This window comes from Rhagoletis pomonella, unplaced genomic scaffold (assembly GCF_013731165.1).
Source record: "Rhagoletis pomonella isolate Grant_MI unplaced genomic scaffold, Rhpom_1.0 Rhpom_scaffold_00001, whole genome shotgun sequence".
Lineage (NCBI taxonomy): Eukaryota > Metazoa > Arthropoda > Insecta > Diptera > Tephritidae > Rhagoletis > Rhagoletis pomonella.
Window position 1 is genome coordinate 72,458,610 of NW_023458555.1, and position 18,836 is coordinate 72,477,445.

Sequence of the window (18,836 nt, forward strand, 5' to 3'; positions counted from 1 at the left end):
CTTTGCAAGTGGACTACTCAATTGTTGAATATGCTATCTTATTTGTCTCTTCTTTTCATACAATTAAGGAGCGGCTGAGGGGTTTAACGATTTTAGCGGTACATAACGATGTGCCGATTACAACACAAGAAGTAATTGAAAAAATATGTGTTAAGCAACGAAGATTAAAAGGCGCTTTATAAGTAATAAGATTTTGTAGACTTGTACATAAATAAATGTAAATAGAAACGCGTAATTATATAAACTATAGTTCCAGTTACTGTCGAAATTCGACAGTTTTTCTAGTTTTAGAAGCCTTGTAGAGGTTTTCTAACTTAACACGTAGCGATACTTATACGGTACAAATTAAATAACCGGAAAATCTTCTGCTAAAACGTAACTATTTTTTTTTTTTTTATCTGAGAAGGTCTTTGGAGGACTTCGGCAGGACTTGGAATTGACCCGATACATTCAAGTTTATCGATAAATTTCGATGATTTGATACATATCGTTTGTTCGATGAATTTCAAGAACACTAAAATTCGATAACTCGACCGATTTCGATAACTGTGAAATTCGGTGGCTCGATAAATTTCGATAACTCACATCTCCACATTTTTCGAAAACTATCTAAACTTTTGATTACTCGTTACACTCTGTTAAGACGATTAAATTCGATAAGACGGGATAAATCGATAAGCTTATATAACCTTGAAATTTCGATAAACCGATATATTTCGAAAATTCAATAAACTTTGCTTTGTTGAACCAACCAATTTCAGTAGATCAATAATTATCGTTAACTCTGTAAGTTGAAAGAACTCCATGCATTACGACTCCTCGATATATTTTGTTAAGCCTATAAATAATGATAATTCAATAAATATCGATAACTTGATACATTTCTTTAACTTGACAAATTTCGTTAAATCCAAACGTTTTTATAGCTCGATAACTATCCGTAAACTTGGACAACTAAGTTTATGTGTCTATAAATTTCGACAACTCAGTAAACATTGATCAGTTTGAATAATTCGGTACGTTGCGATAACTTAATAAGCATGGATAAATTTCGATAATTATAAACTTCGATGATTCGATAAATTTCAGTAACCTTTATGGCTGATTTTATTTCGATTTCTATCTTTTAACCTAATTCTTATGTATTTTTCATTGTCTCCATTTTCGCCTTTATCTCGATTTTCGTCTTTATCTTCACTTTTGCCTTTTTTTTGTCTTCATCGTTATCACTTGTTTCTTCGTCTTCATATTTATCTTTATGTCAAAGTTTGATTTCAAATACGAAGTAAAACAAAATGTGAAACAGCTTAAATTGAACAGGTTGCAAAAACAACCATACACAAATATGGAAATTTTTAACCGACGTTTTTCAACCAATTTCGAAACTATAAAAACTCTCCACATCTACAGAAAATTACCTTTCCAACGGTTTCTTTTGGTTTTGAAATCGGTAACTTTACCTTGGTCTTCATCTTTGTTTTTATCTTTCACATCGTTGCTTATATCCTTTTCTTTTTCTATTCACGTAGATGAGATGAGGTGAGATGACGTGATAAGATGTGACGTGATTTTATGTGATGTGATAGGATGTCATGTCATGTGTTGTCATATCCTCTGATGTCATGTCATATGATGTCATACCATATGTCATATCATGTGATGCCACGTCATGTAATGCCATGTCATATCATACGATGATATATCATGTGATGTCAAGTCATGTGATGTCTCTTCATATCATATGATATAATGTGATGTGATGACATTTAATGTGATCACATTCCATGTTCCGATTATTATATGGATAACCCTGTTGATAACTGTGCCGATAAAAATACCGATAACGATATCCATAAACATATAGAAAAATACAACGATTGCAAAATCGATTAATTCATCGATAAATATAACAATCATCAGTATCGATTATTGTACATATCGATAACAATATATATCAATTATTTAATCGATTATTATACCGATAACAATACCCATTATTGTATCGATAGCAATATAGATTATTATATTGCTTATTATATCGATTACAATAGCTGTTAATAACAGTATCGATAACAACATCGATTATTTTATCGATATCAATGTCGATTATTATATCGATAAAACTATCGGGATTATATCGATAACAATATCGATCTTCATCCTCATCCTTTTCTTCATATTTATCTTTATTTTTGCATATTCCTCTTCACCTTTACCTTAAAGTGTTTAAATTTGCTTTGATCTTCGATTTTTCCTGTACCTCTAGGCATCTTTGTTTTTGTTTTTATTCTCAAAGCGCTAAATTGCTGAGAACCATTTCCATGTGCATTGTTCCCCTTGAATTTGACAATTTACTCCCAACCAACCAACTGCCGCTAAAGAAGTTTACTTCATAAATTCAAGAAATCTTCTTACCCTTTTAGTTACCCTAATTCTTATGCATCTGTCATTGTCTCCATTTTCGTCTTTATCTTCACTTTTGCCCTTGTTTTGACTTCATCGTTCTCATTTATTTCTTCATCTTCATATTTATCTTTATTTCAAAGCTTAATTTCAAATGTGCAGTGAAACAATAGGCGAAACATGTCAAATTGAACATGTTGCAACAACATCTATACACAATTCGAAAATGTTTAAACAACGACTTTGGCCGTAATTTTCAACCAATTGTGAAACCATAAAAACTCCGCTCATATACGGAAAAATGCCTTTCCAACGGTGTTCTTGGTTTTGAAATCGGTTCGGTAGAATCGCCAAACGAACGGAGACAAAATTTATGTTAGCGTATTAATATATAGATATGCAGATATATTCAATGTGTAAAAACTGAAGTGTATACTAACGAAACTTCTACAAAACAAAACTGAACTACTCACTAATTAATTAAAATGGTGTAGTAATTTAATTTTTTAAATTTAAATAAAGCACGAATTACCCAGGGAATAACCGAGTAGACAAAAAATATATAACGGTAGAAATGGCACATACATACATATATGAAAGAATGCCCACAGGCGACGCACTATAGGCAAACCACGATTTTTTTTTTCAAAATCTTAGATCTTCGCTTAGAAAAGAGATAATGGAATGCAGCATTTAACCTTTAGTACAGAATCTGTCATATATGAAACGCTTTTTAACCCTTTCAAGGCAGAGGAAAAAGGTTCTCAATATGCTTTTGAACGAGCTTTTTCTCATGTTGACGTACATAGATATTAATCGTAGAAAAATTTTCCATAATAAAATAATAATAAAAAAAAATAAATAAAAAAATAAAAATATTAAAAATAAAAGTAAATCTTACTAATATTATAAATGTGAAAGTTTGTATGTTTGGATGTTTGGGAAATCATCACGCGGAAACGACTGAACGGATTTGCATGAAGTGTTGTAAGCAGATAGCTTATGGGCCAGATTGGTTAATAGGCTATTCTTTTAAGAATTGCCACCTGGTTAAAAGTTTAATTTATTTAATATGCGGAAACGGCTGAATGGATTTGCATGAAAATTTGCATACAGATAGGCTGTGACCTAGGTTGGAAAATAGGCTACCTTCCTTAAGAGTTGCCACCTGTTAAAAAGTTTCATTAAATGAATACGCGGAAACGACTGAATGGATTTGCATGAAATTTTACAAGCAGATAGCTTATGACCTACGTTAGAAAGTAGGCTACTGTTTTTAAGAGTTGCCACCTGTTAGAAATGTTTAATTTAATTAATGCGCGGAAATTAATGAACTGATTTGCATGGAAGTTTTCACACAGATAGCTTATAAGCTAGGCTGAAAAATAGGCTACTTTTTTTAAGAGTTACCACCTGCTAAAAAAAGTTTAATTAAATTAATACTTAAAAAGTCTGAACGGATTTGCATGAAATTTTGCAAACAGATGATGACCTACAGAGGAAAATGGGCTAATTTTTTGGAAGAGTTGCCACCTGTTAAAAAAGTTTTAATTAAATTAATACGCGGAAACAACTGAACAGATTTGCTTGCCATTTCGCACAGAGATAGTTTATGACCTACGTTGGAAAATAGGCTACTATTTTAAGAGTTATCACGTATTAGGAAACTTTAATTAAATTAATACGCGTAAATAACTTAACTGATTTGCATGAAAGTTTGCACACAGATAGCTTATGACCTAGGCTACTTTTTCAAAAACTGCCACCTGTTTGAAAATTAAATTTTGCTCAAAGATTGTTTATGACCTGGATTGAAAAATAGGATACTTCCTTAACCGGTTTTCCGATCACAACGAAATTTAGTACGCTTACTACGGATTTCGGAAGGATGGTCTTAAACTGAAAGTAAATCCGGTAACTCAAGGCCCCTTCCATACAAATTGGAATTTTCATATTACATACATGTCTCTGGAAGTATTTGTGGGGGAGAACTGAAACTTGGTATAGTGATATGTATGTGAAATCAATGTAGGAATTAATCGATTGATGTTTTAATCAGTTAGTTAATTCGATTAAATTCAATCTGATCACAGTTAATCATGATTAATTTTAATCTGAGTAAACAGTTAATCGTAACCGCGATTAAAAAATTAATTTTTAATCATTAACTCTTAATTTGATCAAGAGGTTTGGTGATTAATTAAGTTATGCTGGAATTTCCCTGTGCACACAAACCAAGTTAATCCGGTATAGCTAAGTCGGGTTTTCTCATCAATCTAAGCAATTTGGTAGGCATTTTCATTAAGACATATACCAACAAACGTTTTACAAACTAGGTTTGTAAAAGTTCCCAGTTTATGTATTACTAATAACAATAATTTTAATTTTTTTATATTATGTGCTTTTTATAAGCGTAAAACACAAAATAATTACTATACTGGTGTTTGGTTTCAAACTCGAACAAACTAGACAAATTAATCAGATTTTATTTTTAATTGGATTAACGATTAATGTTTTAAATTAATTAAACGTAATCTCAGCCAGCGATTAACGATTAAAAAAAAAAATGTTATCATTAATCGTACAACTCATTACGACTAATTAATTTTATCATCGTTTATAATCGTTCATTTTTTAATCAGATTAACAGTTTGCCAACACTGTGTAAAATCATGTTCATATTCACGGAGAAAAATTGGCGTTTTTGGTAAAGAGGCGTAGCACCTCCCATACTGACTGAAAGTTTCATATTGCATATCTCTTCAAATGTTTGGGGTAAAGCACTCAAGCTTGGTATGGAAATACATATGTATGTATGTATGTGAAACTAATACCATACTCATGGAGAAAAATTAGAGTTATTGGAAAAGGTGGTGTGGCAACTCCCATGCAAATTGATTTTTCTATGCTGCATATCTCTGGAGGTGTTTATTGCAGAGGACTGGAACTTGGCACCAAAATATGTATACAAAATTAATTCCATTCTCATGGAGAAAAATTTGCGTTATTCGAAAGGGGGACATGGTTCCTCCCGTACAAATTTACTGTTTTATACTGCTTATCTCTAGAGGTGTTCATGGTAGAGTACTGGGACTAGGTACTGGGATATGTAAAATCAATTCTAAATTCATGGAAGAAGATTAGGGTTATAAGAAAAAGAGGCGTGGCACTTCCAGTACACATTTGCTTTTTCCTGCCACATATCCCTGGAAGTGTTTGTGGAAGAATACTGGAGCTTGTGTATGGAGTTGTGTATACAAAATGTATCAATAGCTCATGGAAAAAATGTGAGTTATTAAAAAAGAAGGCATGTCGCCTCCCATACATACTAAAAACTTCTTAATTCATATCTCTGGAAGGATAGAAAATCTCTCGAAGTATTTTAAATTTGTTATGGAGATTTATTTTATAAGTGCCGTACTGACATTAAATTTCATTAAATGGAAAAGGGAGAGCCGGGTTCGGCCTTATAATCTAAATCTCTCTTGAGGCATTTGCTATAGTAATGAGAAGTGGTATTTTATCAAGGCCAGGTTACTAAATTTGAGTTGGAAATATTAGAACCCGCCGTGGCACCCCCAAGAAGGTTACACATTCACGCGTCGTATACCTGGAACCATTTTAAGGTAAACTTAGAGAGATTGATATCTTTCGTATGCCTACCGCGCAGACGAGATTTTATAATTTCATAGCTTTAAACGGCCTAAATACCTTAACTCGCTTAAAAAATAACGGGCTATAACGAAATGGGCACAGAAATAAAATCTAACATCATTAAATTATTTTTCATATTTGTATAAAAGCGCGGGGTGAAAACCGCGGGTAAAAGCTAGTAAAAAATAAGAATAAATAAATAGTACGTTGAAAACATATTGAGAACCATTTTGCCTCTGCCTTGAAAGGGTTAAAAAGCGTTTCATATATAACAGACTCTGCATTAAAGGGTTAAATGCTGCACTTTCGTAAAGATATCGACCAGTATAACCATTTTTGTAATATAAATTTTTTTGTAACAGCTGATAGTTTACGAGTTATTAGAGTTTAAAGGTAGCTTTTCTTTTTCCAATCTGGCCACTCGGGTACAGCATCTAATGTGCCAAGAATCGAGTCTTAAGATAAAATAAAGGGAAATCTTTCAGAAACAGTGCTAATGGTGTATTAAATATAGTGTTTTCTAGTGGAATGGGAGCCAAAATCCAAAATTAAAAAAAGTGACATTTTGAACAGTATTTTGAGGGTTAAGTTATTGTTGTTGTAACTTCTCTATAGTTTTCCTATATTATATGATCATTTATCTGCACGATAAAAAAAATTTCATTCCATTGTCTCTTTTCTAAGCGAAGATCTAAAGTTTTGAAAAAAAACTCGTGTTAGTGCGACGCCTCTAGCCATTGTGTATCTCAACTTTAAGTTATCGATGCAAATTTTTTTTAATCCCCCCTTCGCCAAATCCTGGCTACGCCACTGATTCATATATATAGATACCTAACCAATTATGCATGTACGCTGAATTCGCCTTTTTTAAAAACGAAGTAAATTAGTACAAATTGTTAGTAATTTTCATTAGAGTTTGAGTAACTCCTTTCACTAAATGGCTTTTAGTAACTTTAACGAGACCTTCACTTATCTTATTTTATTCATTTTAGTGCAGTTTTGACAAAATTTTCTTGCTAAAATATCTTTTGCTACACTTCTCTATTTTATTCCTTTGATTACACAGGGCAACAAAGATTTTGGTGCGGCAAATGTTAAATCTGTTTTTGATAGACTTTTTTGAGCTGATTACGAATCCGTAATTATTTATAAAGATTCCATCACGTACAGATTTTGAGAAATTCGTGGTCAAAGTGTCAAAAAATCGGTTTTTTTTCAATATTTGAGAAGCTCGAGCAAAGAGTAAAAATGTGGTAGAACCTTCCACTTAGGCTTAACTTAAAGCTGGAACCCTAGGCTACTGCCCCTGAAAATACCATCCCTGCCCCTTTACTTGATGGCCATTTATAGTCATTTGTTGAACAATAAAAAAAATTCTGGCAAATTGTGCTATTGAAAAAAAAATGCTGCCAAAATCAGTTTTTGCTGTTCAATAAACGACTATAAGTGATCTTAGGGTAAAGACGAAGAGATGGTATTTTTAGGAATTGTAGTCGAAAGTTCAAGCCTTAATTTAAGCTTAAGTGGAAGGTTCTATCACCTTTTGTTTAATTGCGGCAGGGACTCAAACTTCGCCAAAAGTCAAATTTTACTGCTAAATAAGTGGAAGGTTCTATCACCTTTTTACTCTTTGCTAGAGCTTCTCAAATATAGCAAAAGCCCGATTTTTTGACACTTTGACCTCGATTTTCTCAAAACCTGTACGTGTTGGATCTTTTGTACTTACAGATTCGTAATCAGCACAAAAAAGTCTATCAAAAATAGCTTTAACATTTGTAGCACCAACTTTTTTTTCATTTTTGTTGGCCTATGTTATACATGTTAAATAAAAGCTGGTTTTTAAAAAAATATTTTTTTCACATAATTTTATATTGAACTATTTAATTTTATTTTATATAACCAGGACAGAATATTTTTATTAAGGGCTGATTCTCCATTTATGAGCGTAGTACATTTAATATAAGCGGCGTAAATCTTTTCGATCATCTGTTTAGGCTGAGCAAAACACGTTGAGTTCAGGTAGCGAACAAATTGTACGATGGAAAGATGGCGGAAAGTTGGCAACTGTTGAACTGAGCGGAACTACTCAACTGTGCGTTTCTAGGACAAACAGTCTACGGCTAGACAATATGAACGCGCCCAATGTGTCACGAATTAGGAGCATAATTAGAAACAAATCGGTGTGTTATTTAAATTAAGCATTCAGATCAAGTACAAACCACACACCCGGTAGGTGCTCTACAGAAATCCGTATAGAAATATCCCAAAAGGGGAACAGCTGATTTATTTAAACTAATTTCCAGTATTTTATCTTACCAAGGAATTCACAATAGAATCTATCATACCACCGCCTAAAACTATCCTACATAGTTGCGCCGGCAAATTACGCTCTGCTATCACTAACAGTAGTGAACACGCTGTAATGAAAGCTGTTAAGCAGGGGTCGCACGATTTGTACATTTGTACAGATTTGTACATTTTGGCAGAGTGGTGTTGTCTAGAAATAATGAGTTTAGCTCAATAACAACTTTCAAACAACACCACTCTGTAACTGTTAAAATGTACAAATCTTGTGATGCTAAGTGCATAGTAGACATTTAGTTTATAGGGCTATTCGCGATCCGGTGCAAATGGCCTAGCATCATTGCATTGCAAATTTGTATTGCAAATTATTTGCAATACACAAACAAAATACACGCATTTGCATTTGTCATGGCTTGGCAAATTCGCAATACCGAAAATCCATAGCATAAAAATGCTATGCATTGCATTCATAAACAAAACCAAAGCTGATGCACAAAAATTGTTTTGCAAAAGCTTTACCATGACAGTTTAATAAAGGTCGCTCACAATCCATGGCATATTTCTGCAATTGCATAAATTTGTCAGCTCTTATGCACCGAATCGCGAATAGCCCTTATATGTTTGTTGTATATGTGGAGATTCTTGCAAATTATTTTCAAATTTACCCTGCAGGGAAACTGCGGACTGGTGCATACAATTTCTAGTTCCGTACAAGATCTTTATCGCCAAAAACGAACCAGCCGATAGTAAGTAGATCCCACACAGTTCAAAATCAGCGAAATGTGGGACTCATAAAAAAACTATTTTATTTCTCTTTTTTCATTAGAAATCTATATCTAAAGTGACGAATTTAGAACTGGTTCGAAATTATAGAAAAAGGGACGCAGGACGAACTAGATCTTATCTGTCGAATTTAGAACTAGTTCGGAACTATCGAAAAAGGGATGCACCGGGGGCCTTGTTTACTTTACATAGATATGTGTTTGGCGGCTTTTTCGTTCAAATGCACTTTCATTCTGCACTTCGCAGATGCTTTTTCATAGTTTGGTAATACAAAGCAAAACTTTGTGTTAACATATTAACATCTTGGGGACGTTTGGAATCTAACCAATAACAGCGAGCACCTCTGCAAAGTCAGCTACAGCCAAAGGTATGTAAACGTACATTTCTTACAATCATTCAAACAAATTTAATTTCAAATTGAAAAACCGTTTCTTTGAAAATAATGTAAAATCGCACCAAGAAGAACCGAAAAGATTGAAAAATCATGATACTTTTTTCTTTCGTCTGACGATTTTAAAACTGGTTCGGAACTATAGAATTTAGTTCTAGTTCGGAACTATCGAAAAAGGGATGCAGCGGGGGGCAATTGACACTTCCTAGGACATCGCCATGTTAAATTCGCTAGTTGTTTGTATGCAAAAGAGATTTATCGCAACCCAGTGCTGGGTCTAAACGTACTACAGGCGCACCAGTTCAGAACTAGAGATTTTCCCCACAGGACATATATACACATGTATACACAGGAGCAAGCTCATGCCACCAATAGCGATGTTGTATGCAGAGAATTTCTACTGGGTGTGTATGTAAGTTAACTATATACAAATGTATTATGTATATCCCAAGGTTCATAGAATACAAGGTTACGACATCAGCCGTGGCCACCATCTTGATGACGTAGATGGCACAATTTTTGGAGTTGCCAGAGTCCTAAAAAATTATGTTATAAAAATACACTATTTTGGTCAAAAATTATCAAGTTTTATTTCAAATATGTGTAACCCTGATATTTACCGTTTGACAATTTGCGTCGAAGTTTGTGCTTTTTTCTGCGTATTCGAATTTATTTAAATCATTAATAATTTAAGTGCGCTCAACCCTATTAAGCTGGCCTTTCAGGGTACTATTTTATATAGATAAGGAAAATTTGAAAGTTAGGGGGGGTTGATCACCCCCCTGCCCCTACCTGGCTACGCCCATGTAGAAGTATGTATAAGCCCTTGTGCAATATGTTTATTTGTATATGCATATGAAGCACATTTAACTGAAGAAAACATAAATGGTATTTAAACTGGATGTTTACATAAATCTCATAGTAGTTTTATTTAAATTTTGAGTCCTTTTGCAGTTTTTATACAGCTAAATAGCACATAAATTACGTAATTCACGTAGATATATTAATATTTCGTTTAAAACGAATTTCACTACTAATTGCCTATTTTGCGTACTTTTCTACTAACATTTTTCATTCTTTCCCTTTCTCCGTCCTTCGTTAATGCAACCTTTTGTAAGGGAGTGTCAAACGGCGGCTGTCAATAATTATATAACCTTGTATTATTGAATCATGCTATTCTACGAATATTATTATGTTAATCCAGTTTCACGTGAAGTTATAACATTTTATGTTGTTATAATAAGCTTAGCCACGATTTTATATCAAAAATGCCCATTAGGATTCCTAAAGTATACTATACTGCAACTATATTTTCTGCGTTTTGTGAACTCTCCTTCTTCGTAAAATATTTCAGCCAATCACTATTTCAGCAACTCACTTCGCAACTACGTCATTGGAGGAAAACAAATTTTTGACAGCACCATGTCGTAACCTTCTATTCTATGAACCTTGTGTATATCCATACATGAGCAAATATGCCATATGGAGTTACACCGCGCGGTATACCATACCGCTGCTGCTTGAGCAAACCTTTATAATGAAAACAGCTCTTATAAAGATTTTATTTTGTTGCTTTAAATAGAAATGTTCTTTATATGTAAACTCTATCTTAAACTGAAGCATTTACATCTAAGCAAAGGGGCCGTAGTTGATTTTGAAAAGCAAAAGTCATTTAAACCATTTATGGATTGAAAACGAAAAACGTGAAGTGCATGCAATACAAAGCATTAGATTTAATTGACAATAGTCAAACTACATAACATAGACCAAAAATTTCTACAGAGAAAGTACAAATTTGAGATCGATTTTAAGCGGTCGTTATTCATATATCCACATTCATACATACATATATTACCCTTCATATCAATTCATGTCTATTACATGCGCACCACGCCTTTCATTTTCATTCTCATAAATGGTTTATAATGACTTCTGCTAAAATTTCAAAATCAAAAGTTATTTATACAAATTCTAAGGGACTAAGAAATATTATTTCCTAATTTTTAGTCCATTTATAAAAGCGTTGTATATTAAAAAGTGTTATTTTATTTTATATACAAAATTTTGCAATAGCTATTAAAATAATTCAACTTGCAATGAAAGAGAACAGAAGACTATGCAAGCAAAATGTTGTTTGCTTACGTTTTGTATATACGTACATATGTACATATAGCAGCAGTTAATTCCATTTAAAGAAATTGCGTGTCGTCTATTTCCGCTGTAGCGTATGTATATATTTAGGCGCAATATTTAACTTTTTCTGGCGGGACCACATCTGGAGTCTTCTAATTGTATCTCCTTGATATGATGCCTACAACGAGGTTCATATCTAAACTAGGTTGATATCTAGAAATTGCCACAACTAGCTTTGCTTCACTATCGCCGGCAGCTCTAACAATTTTATAGTGGTTTTACGTTCTTTGGCAAACTATGCTCTGTTAGTCATAAATCTTACTATTTTTTGACCACCTTTAATTAGTCAATTAATTAATCCCAACGGCTTTTTACCCTCCATTCCCGCCCAACCGACACGAGGGGCGCAGTCCGCATGACGTACGGAACCTTTTTTGTTTTTATATACCCGAGCGCACTTGTGCACAAGGGTATATTAATTTTGTTCACATAACGGTTGTTTGTAACAGCCAAAACGAATCGAGATAGATATAGACAAATGTATACATATATGCTCAGAATGAATAGAGAAATCGATTAAGCCATGTCTGTCTGTCCGTCCGTCTGTCCGTCCGTCCGTGTACACGATAGCTCGAGCAAAAATTGAGATATCTCAACGAAATTTGGTATGTAGGTTTCTGTTAATCCAAGGTAGGTTGGTATTGAAAATGGGCGAAATCGGACAGTAACCACGCCCACTTCCCATATAACGGTAATTTCCAGAAATACGAAAACTGCGATATTTTAGTAACTACTGAAGATAATTCACTCAAAATTGATATTTGTAATAATTTTCAGACGAAAAATAAGAATATTATAAATTTTTGGAAAATGGGCGTAGCCACGCCCACTTATGGTTACATGTGTATATCTTGGTAACCGCTGCACCAATTTCTTCCAACCTTGGCACAGTTGTTGGCCTTGGTACAGCATACTAAATGGCCGAAAATTTAAAAAGCGGACAATAACCACGCCCACATCCCATATAACTACGGTGACCATCCGTTCTGTTTTTAGCAGGACCGTACTGTTTTTCAAAGGTCGGTCCTGCGTAGTTTTTCAAACCTGAAAAACCTGAAAATGTACTGATTTTTTCCAAGTCCTGCATTTGTCCCGCATTTTATTCGTTATTTTAAAATTATCGGACAATGGATGGATTTTTTCAAAAAAGTGTTTTTTGGTACTTTTCGTAGCTTTTCTTCAATATCTCATGAAAAAATCTCCAAATTAACCTAAGCGACTTACAGCTCGAAGAGTATTGATGTGCCTCTTACCAAAATATATAACTTGTGGCGACTTCAATGAAAATTATTAGTGCTACAGGCGAAAAAAGTGAGATTTTCAATCAAATACGCAGTTTCATTTGATTATTTTTTTCATTATTTAAAAAATTCGATAAAGAAGATATATCATAACAGTAAACTTTGAGCCAAAGATAATTAGCCAAAGATGATTAGAAATGTAGATGCTATGGAGCGCAATCTGCACAAATTATATATTTTTGTAAAGGGCACTTGGTAACTCGTCGTTTACGTCGATTCATGACGTAGATTTTTGACAAATAACTGCGAAAAGTACCAAAAAACAAAAAAAAAGAGGAAGGGTATGGTTTTCGTTTTGAACGACTCAAAATTTGCCTATAAAATAATCTTTTAAAGATTTTCACTTTTCGTGTAAGCTATTGTAATTATAATATGTTTTACTATACTTTTATAAATATTCATGTAAAAAAAGATTAATATCAATGAAGAAAACGTGATTCATTTTTAAAGTTTAAAATGTATTAAGAATTTAGAATCATAAATACTCTTTTGATATTTTTATACTACGTAAATATATGTAGGCATATTTTTGAAAAATTGTCCTTCATTTTGAATCCATATTTATGGTCACCGTAAATATAACGGTAATTTAGAGAAATAAATCTTCGATAAACCAGTAAATATTAAAGCTAATTTATTCAAAATTGATGCTTGCAACAATTCTTTACCAAGAAATACGTTTATGATAAAATTTTGAAAAATGGGCGTGGCACCGCCCACTTATGATTACATATATGTATCTCGGTAACCGTTCTACCAATTTGTACCAAACTCGGTATGGTTATTGTGCTTGCCACATAAAACCAAAACTTTGAAAATTATTGAAATCGGACTAAAATTACGGCCGCCTTTCATATAACGGTAAATTTCAGAAATGCTTAAAACTGCAATATTTCGAAATTTAATGACGCTAATTTACTCAAAATTGATACACCCCGGCTCGCCATGTAGCGGTAGCTTTCGGAAAGGTGAAAAACATATATTTAATACTGGCGCCGGGTATTTAATATTCGGCTCCGCCCGAACTTAGACTTTCTTACTTGTTTTTTTTTTGTTTTTTTAGTTTTTTGGTGCCGAGTAGTGGAAACAGGAGTTTGTTAAGCGTCGAGATCTAAAACTATTCAGCTACAGAATCAAATTCATCAGCTGATTGGATATGCTAAATATAGTATTTCAGTTATTGAGAGTGGAAATGATAGTTTTCTTTATAGTAAAAATCGAGTCCGATATATTAAACGTGCTGGAATGAGAGTTAAAATCTTGACATAAACAACGGAATGATTCGTTTAGTTCAAAATTAGTTTTCATGGCTTCGAAAACAGAGGTCGAAAGTGTCTTGACGCTCGAGAGGGCACATTAAAATTGACCTCAGCCAAAAGGGCCGGGCTATTAATCAAGCCTGTCATTAATTTTACGATAAATATTATACCTAGCATTTTTCTACGACTTGCGGGTGTAGGCAAATTTATGAGCTTTAGACGACTTGTGTAACGGGGGAGATTGTAATCTGAATCCCAGTTAAAGTCACGCAACGCAAAAAGCAAGGATTGTTTTTGAATTGATTCAATCCTCTCTGAATGAACTTTGTAGCGGGGATTCCAAACGATAGATCCGTATTTTAGTATAGGTCTAACTAAAGTGGTAAAAGGAGCTTTTGTAAAATAAGGATCTTTGAACTCTTTTGAGCATCGCTCTACAAATGCAAAAGCGCCTTTGGCTTTATTGACTGTAACATTAATATGATGGTTCAAATTGAGTTTGGAATCCATTGTGATACCAAGATCGACAAAATTGGATACCTGCTCCAGATTATAATTTGATATTGAATAAACAGCTGGTTGAACAGCCCTCCGAGAGAAACACATAACTTTACATTTTTAAAGGTTTAGTGGCATATAGTTTGCATTACACCAACTAACCACGTTGTTCAGATCCGCTTGTAACAAAGACCTTTCTTCGATAGAGGACAATGTTTTAAAAAGTTTCACATCATGGACATACATTAAAATTTTTGAATGTTTTATTATAGAAGAAATATCATTAATGAATATCAGGAACAGAATCGGACCAAGGTGGCTTCCCTGAGGAACTCCTGAAGAAACTTTAATGATGTTGGAAGAACAATTATTAACAATAACTCTTTGTGTTCTATCAGAGACGTAAGATGAGATCCATTGAAGAAGACTGGGCTGAAAGCCGATTAGGTCGAGTTTACGGATGAGTAACGAGTGACATACTTTGTCAAAAGCTTTACTGAAATCGGTGTATATTACGTCGGTATGAGCATTTTCTCTAAAACCGTTTGAGACATGAGTTGTAAACTCCAATAAATTACTGATAGTAGATTTTCCTTTAGAAAACCCGTGCTGAGATTGTGAAATTGAAGAAGATATAGAATATGTCAGCTGATTAACAATAATTGCTTCGAATAATTTGGGGATAGCGGAGAGCTTCGCTATGCCTCGATAGTTTTCTATAGAAGATCTGCTGCCGCTTTTGGGAAGTGGTATTATGAAAGACTCCTTCCAGGCTGACGGAAAAACGCCATGTTTAAGTGACCAATTGCATAGAGTTGTTAAAGGCTCGCAGATGTTCTCAGCGCAGTTTTTAAGAAAACAGATCGGAATATGATCAGGTCCAGGCCTAATGGCGCTTTTAAGGTTTTTAAATAGTGTAAAACCTCATCGGAAGATATTACTGGAATATAAGCAGAGTTGGTTGGACAAAGTTCGTACGGATAGTCTCCACTTATAGGGAAGTCTACAGAATAATTGGACCTAAATAACAGGGCAAACATGTTGGCAATGAGCTGGCTGTCGCTAGACACAGTGTTCCGATAATGCATAGCGGACGGAAAACCATGTACTTTATGCTTTGAATTTACGAACCCATAAAATGATTTAGGATTGTTAATTAAATTCTTCTTAATTTTACATAAATATGAATTATAAGTTTTCTTATTTAATAAAAAGTAGCTATACTGCAAAGCTGAGTACTTTACGTAATCACTGTGTAAGCCCGTTCTTTTATACAGTTTAAAAGAATGTGACTTTATATTTTTCAGTTTTTAAAGCTCTTTAGTGAACCATAATTGTATTGGTTCTTCATGAACAATATTACGTTTTGGCACATACTTTCGAAACAAATTGAAAACAGTATCATTAAAGTGTTCAACGCTACGCTCCACGTCATCTCTATATATTGGCCAAGATAACTTTGAAAGTTCTTCGTTAATTTACCGAAATTTGCTTTCGCAAAAACATATCTAGTACTTGAACTATACGACTTATTATTATGTATTTCATTTATGATTTCGTAGCTTAACTTAAGAGCGGGATGGTACGCATCCTCTGGCAAAACTAGGGGATCACACCGATTAATAGAGGCCTTCGGAACATAGTTGTCGAGACATGTGAAAGACCTAAACATTTTTTCGTAATGCTTAAATTTCTCAACAAGCACCGACAGATCCTTCCCAATCTCAGAAAAACCATTTGTGGACTGCCTAAAGAATTTAAATAAACCAACTTCGGTTGATCTACATTTTTGACAAGACCAACTAAGACCCTTTCCCTCGTTAATAGCGTCTAACACCCTGCCGCTCAAACCAGCACATTTTATATGGGCAATCCCATCGCAGAGCCAGCATGACACATAGGAGTCGCTTTTAACGTGGAAATTGGTGTAAATACACGACATGTTTAAAATTATATTTATTTTTAGGTTTTAGAAGAAAAAAGCAAAACAGTTTTGAAAACTACGTATCAAACGGAGAACCAATCAGCTGGTAAATATCAGTTGGAAAGCTATGTAGCGAACAGTTTTAAATGCACTGTATATTTGACACCAAATAAACACAACGCAAACTGCTGTGACAAAGATAAAACAGCAAAAATGACAAAAAGACAAAAATAGCAAAATCAATGTGCACAAACAAAAACAATTGTACAACAACAATATATTATATGAAACAAAATACTCGGCACATGCAATTAAAAATATCAGTTTATATTAGTCAAATTTACAGGAAATTTAGATATTTTACTTATCTTTAAGTTGTGCACCAGAAGTTTGTTAACACTTTTTTTAATTTTTTACTTTATTAAGTGTAAACAGCTTTATAAAACACAAAACTTAAGCAGATCACAAAAAACACAGCTTCACAGCTTTAACGTTTGCGTAGCGTAGCTTTGAATCAAGACCCCTGGACCATATAGGGAATTCATTTATATTTTAAATTTCATTATCATCGTGATTGGAACTATGCTGAAAATTTCAAGTCTCTAACTTGTCGGGAAGTTAGTTTAAAATCGATTGGAAATTTCCGCGATTTCCGCGGGATGACCAAGTTAAATAAAAGCTTGTAAAAATAAAAGTATACCACTCAGTTGTTTTTCCCAAATGCTTCATTTAAAAAAAAAGAGTTACTAAAATCGGTTGAGTACTTTGGGAGCCAAAGCTGAACAATTTCCCATATAATCAATTTTATTTGGTAGTATAGGTTATGTACATACATACGTGGTTAGACTTACCTGTCTAATGAGATAGCAACCAATGTAAAAACCGATGTCGATACAGTAACGTTTGCCATGAAATTGTTTATGGTACAATAAATTGAACCGAATGGCCAGTCGGAGTTCAGCATAAAAATGAAATTAAAAACACAATTCAGCGAGGACATTAGCAAATCGGCGATGCTCAAATTAAGCAAGAAATAATTGGTAACGGTTCGCATGCTGCGATGACCTTTGGTGATTCCCATTCCAGTAGTCAGATATAAAAATACAAGAAAAGATGGCATAATTAGTATATACATATCGTCACTAGACACGAATAAAGGCGCGAACTCAAAAGTTGACCGCGAAAAAAGGGGCATAAAAAGCTCGGCGAAGAAAGACTCTTAACACAGTTGACGGCGAAGAAGGACGCGTAAACTTATTTTCGCGGTCAACTATGTTTGCGGATATAGCAATATGTAAATTACCCAAAGAGAATTTGAGAATGATGCTGAAGTGATAGTATTTGGCCAAGTATAAATCTATGATTACTCCTCATTCTTCGCCGTCAACTATGTTACGCGTCTTTCTTCGCCGAAGTTTTTCTTAAACGTCTTTTTACGCCGTCGAAACACTAGCGCGCCTTTAGTTATTCGTATCTAGTAGAGCTGTCAAACTATCGATAGTCAAGTCCATCGATGTTTTACGATAGTCTTAAGGGTGACTATCGATAGTATCGACCCATTCCATCTAGCTATTATAAATTTGTTTATTTTAAAGGCTCACGGTTGCATTTTAGTATCGAGAAATATTGATAGAAATTCATTCGCCGTGTAAACAGTCAAAAAGCGATTTCAGAAATTTTCCCTGCAATTCGAAAAATACTTTACATGCAAAGTGCCGCTGCTCATGCAACTGCATTCTGAAATTTCTCAATTTGACAGTCTTTTGAAATATACTGTGTTGCCACGACTGGCACGCTCTTAAGACGGCAATGTAACTAGGGACACGAATTTCGATACGATACCATATCGATACTTTTGGCATTCGATGCCGATATTTTCTACTCGATAGTTTTAAAACGATATTTTTTGGAATCGAGTACCAGAACCCTAGTATCGTATCGAATGTCATAAACTCACATTACAAGGATAATGTTATTAACAATTCTTCCCGATATAAATTGGGCTTTAAAGAGCAGAAATTTGTAATATAGTTAGGATTACATGTGGTGGAATTTGACCACGCGACCTCGGTGTTTTAAGTCAACACATCAATCTCTACGTGCGGTTACACAATATGTTAGTGTTT

At 33.9% G+C, this 18,836-nt stretch overlaps 1 protein-coding gene across 1 annotated transcript in view; it reads right to left on the bottom strand.

Annotated features, from left to right (window-relative positions):
* LOC118733129 (tachykinin-like peptides receptor 86C) overlaps nucleotides 1–17,791 on the bottom strand; it is a gene marked incomplete at its 3' end in the record, with an annotated part of 215,040 nt that extends 197,249 nt beyond the window's left edge. Inside the window, 1 exon segment of the mRNA XM_036462373.1 lies at nucleotides 17,562–17,791. Coding sequence (XP_036318266.1) covers nucleotides 17,562–17,791 — 230 coding nt within the window.
* Between the last annotated feature and the right edge of the window lie 1,045 nt (nucleotides 17,792–18,836).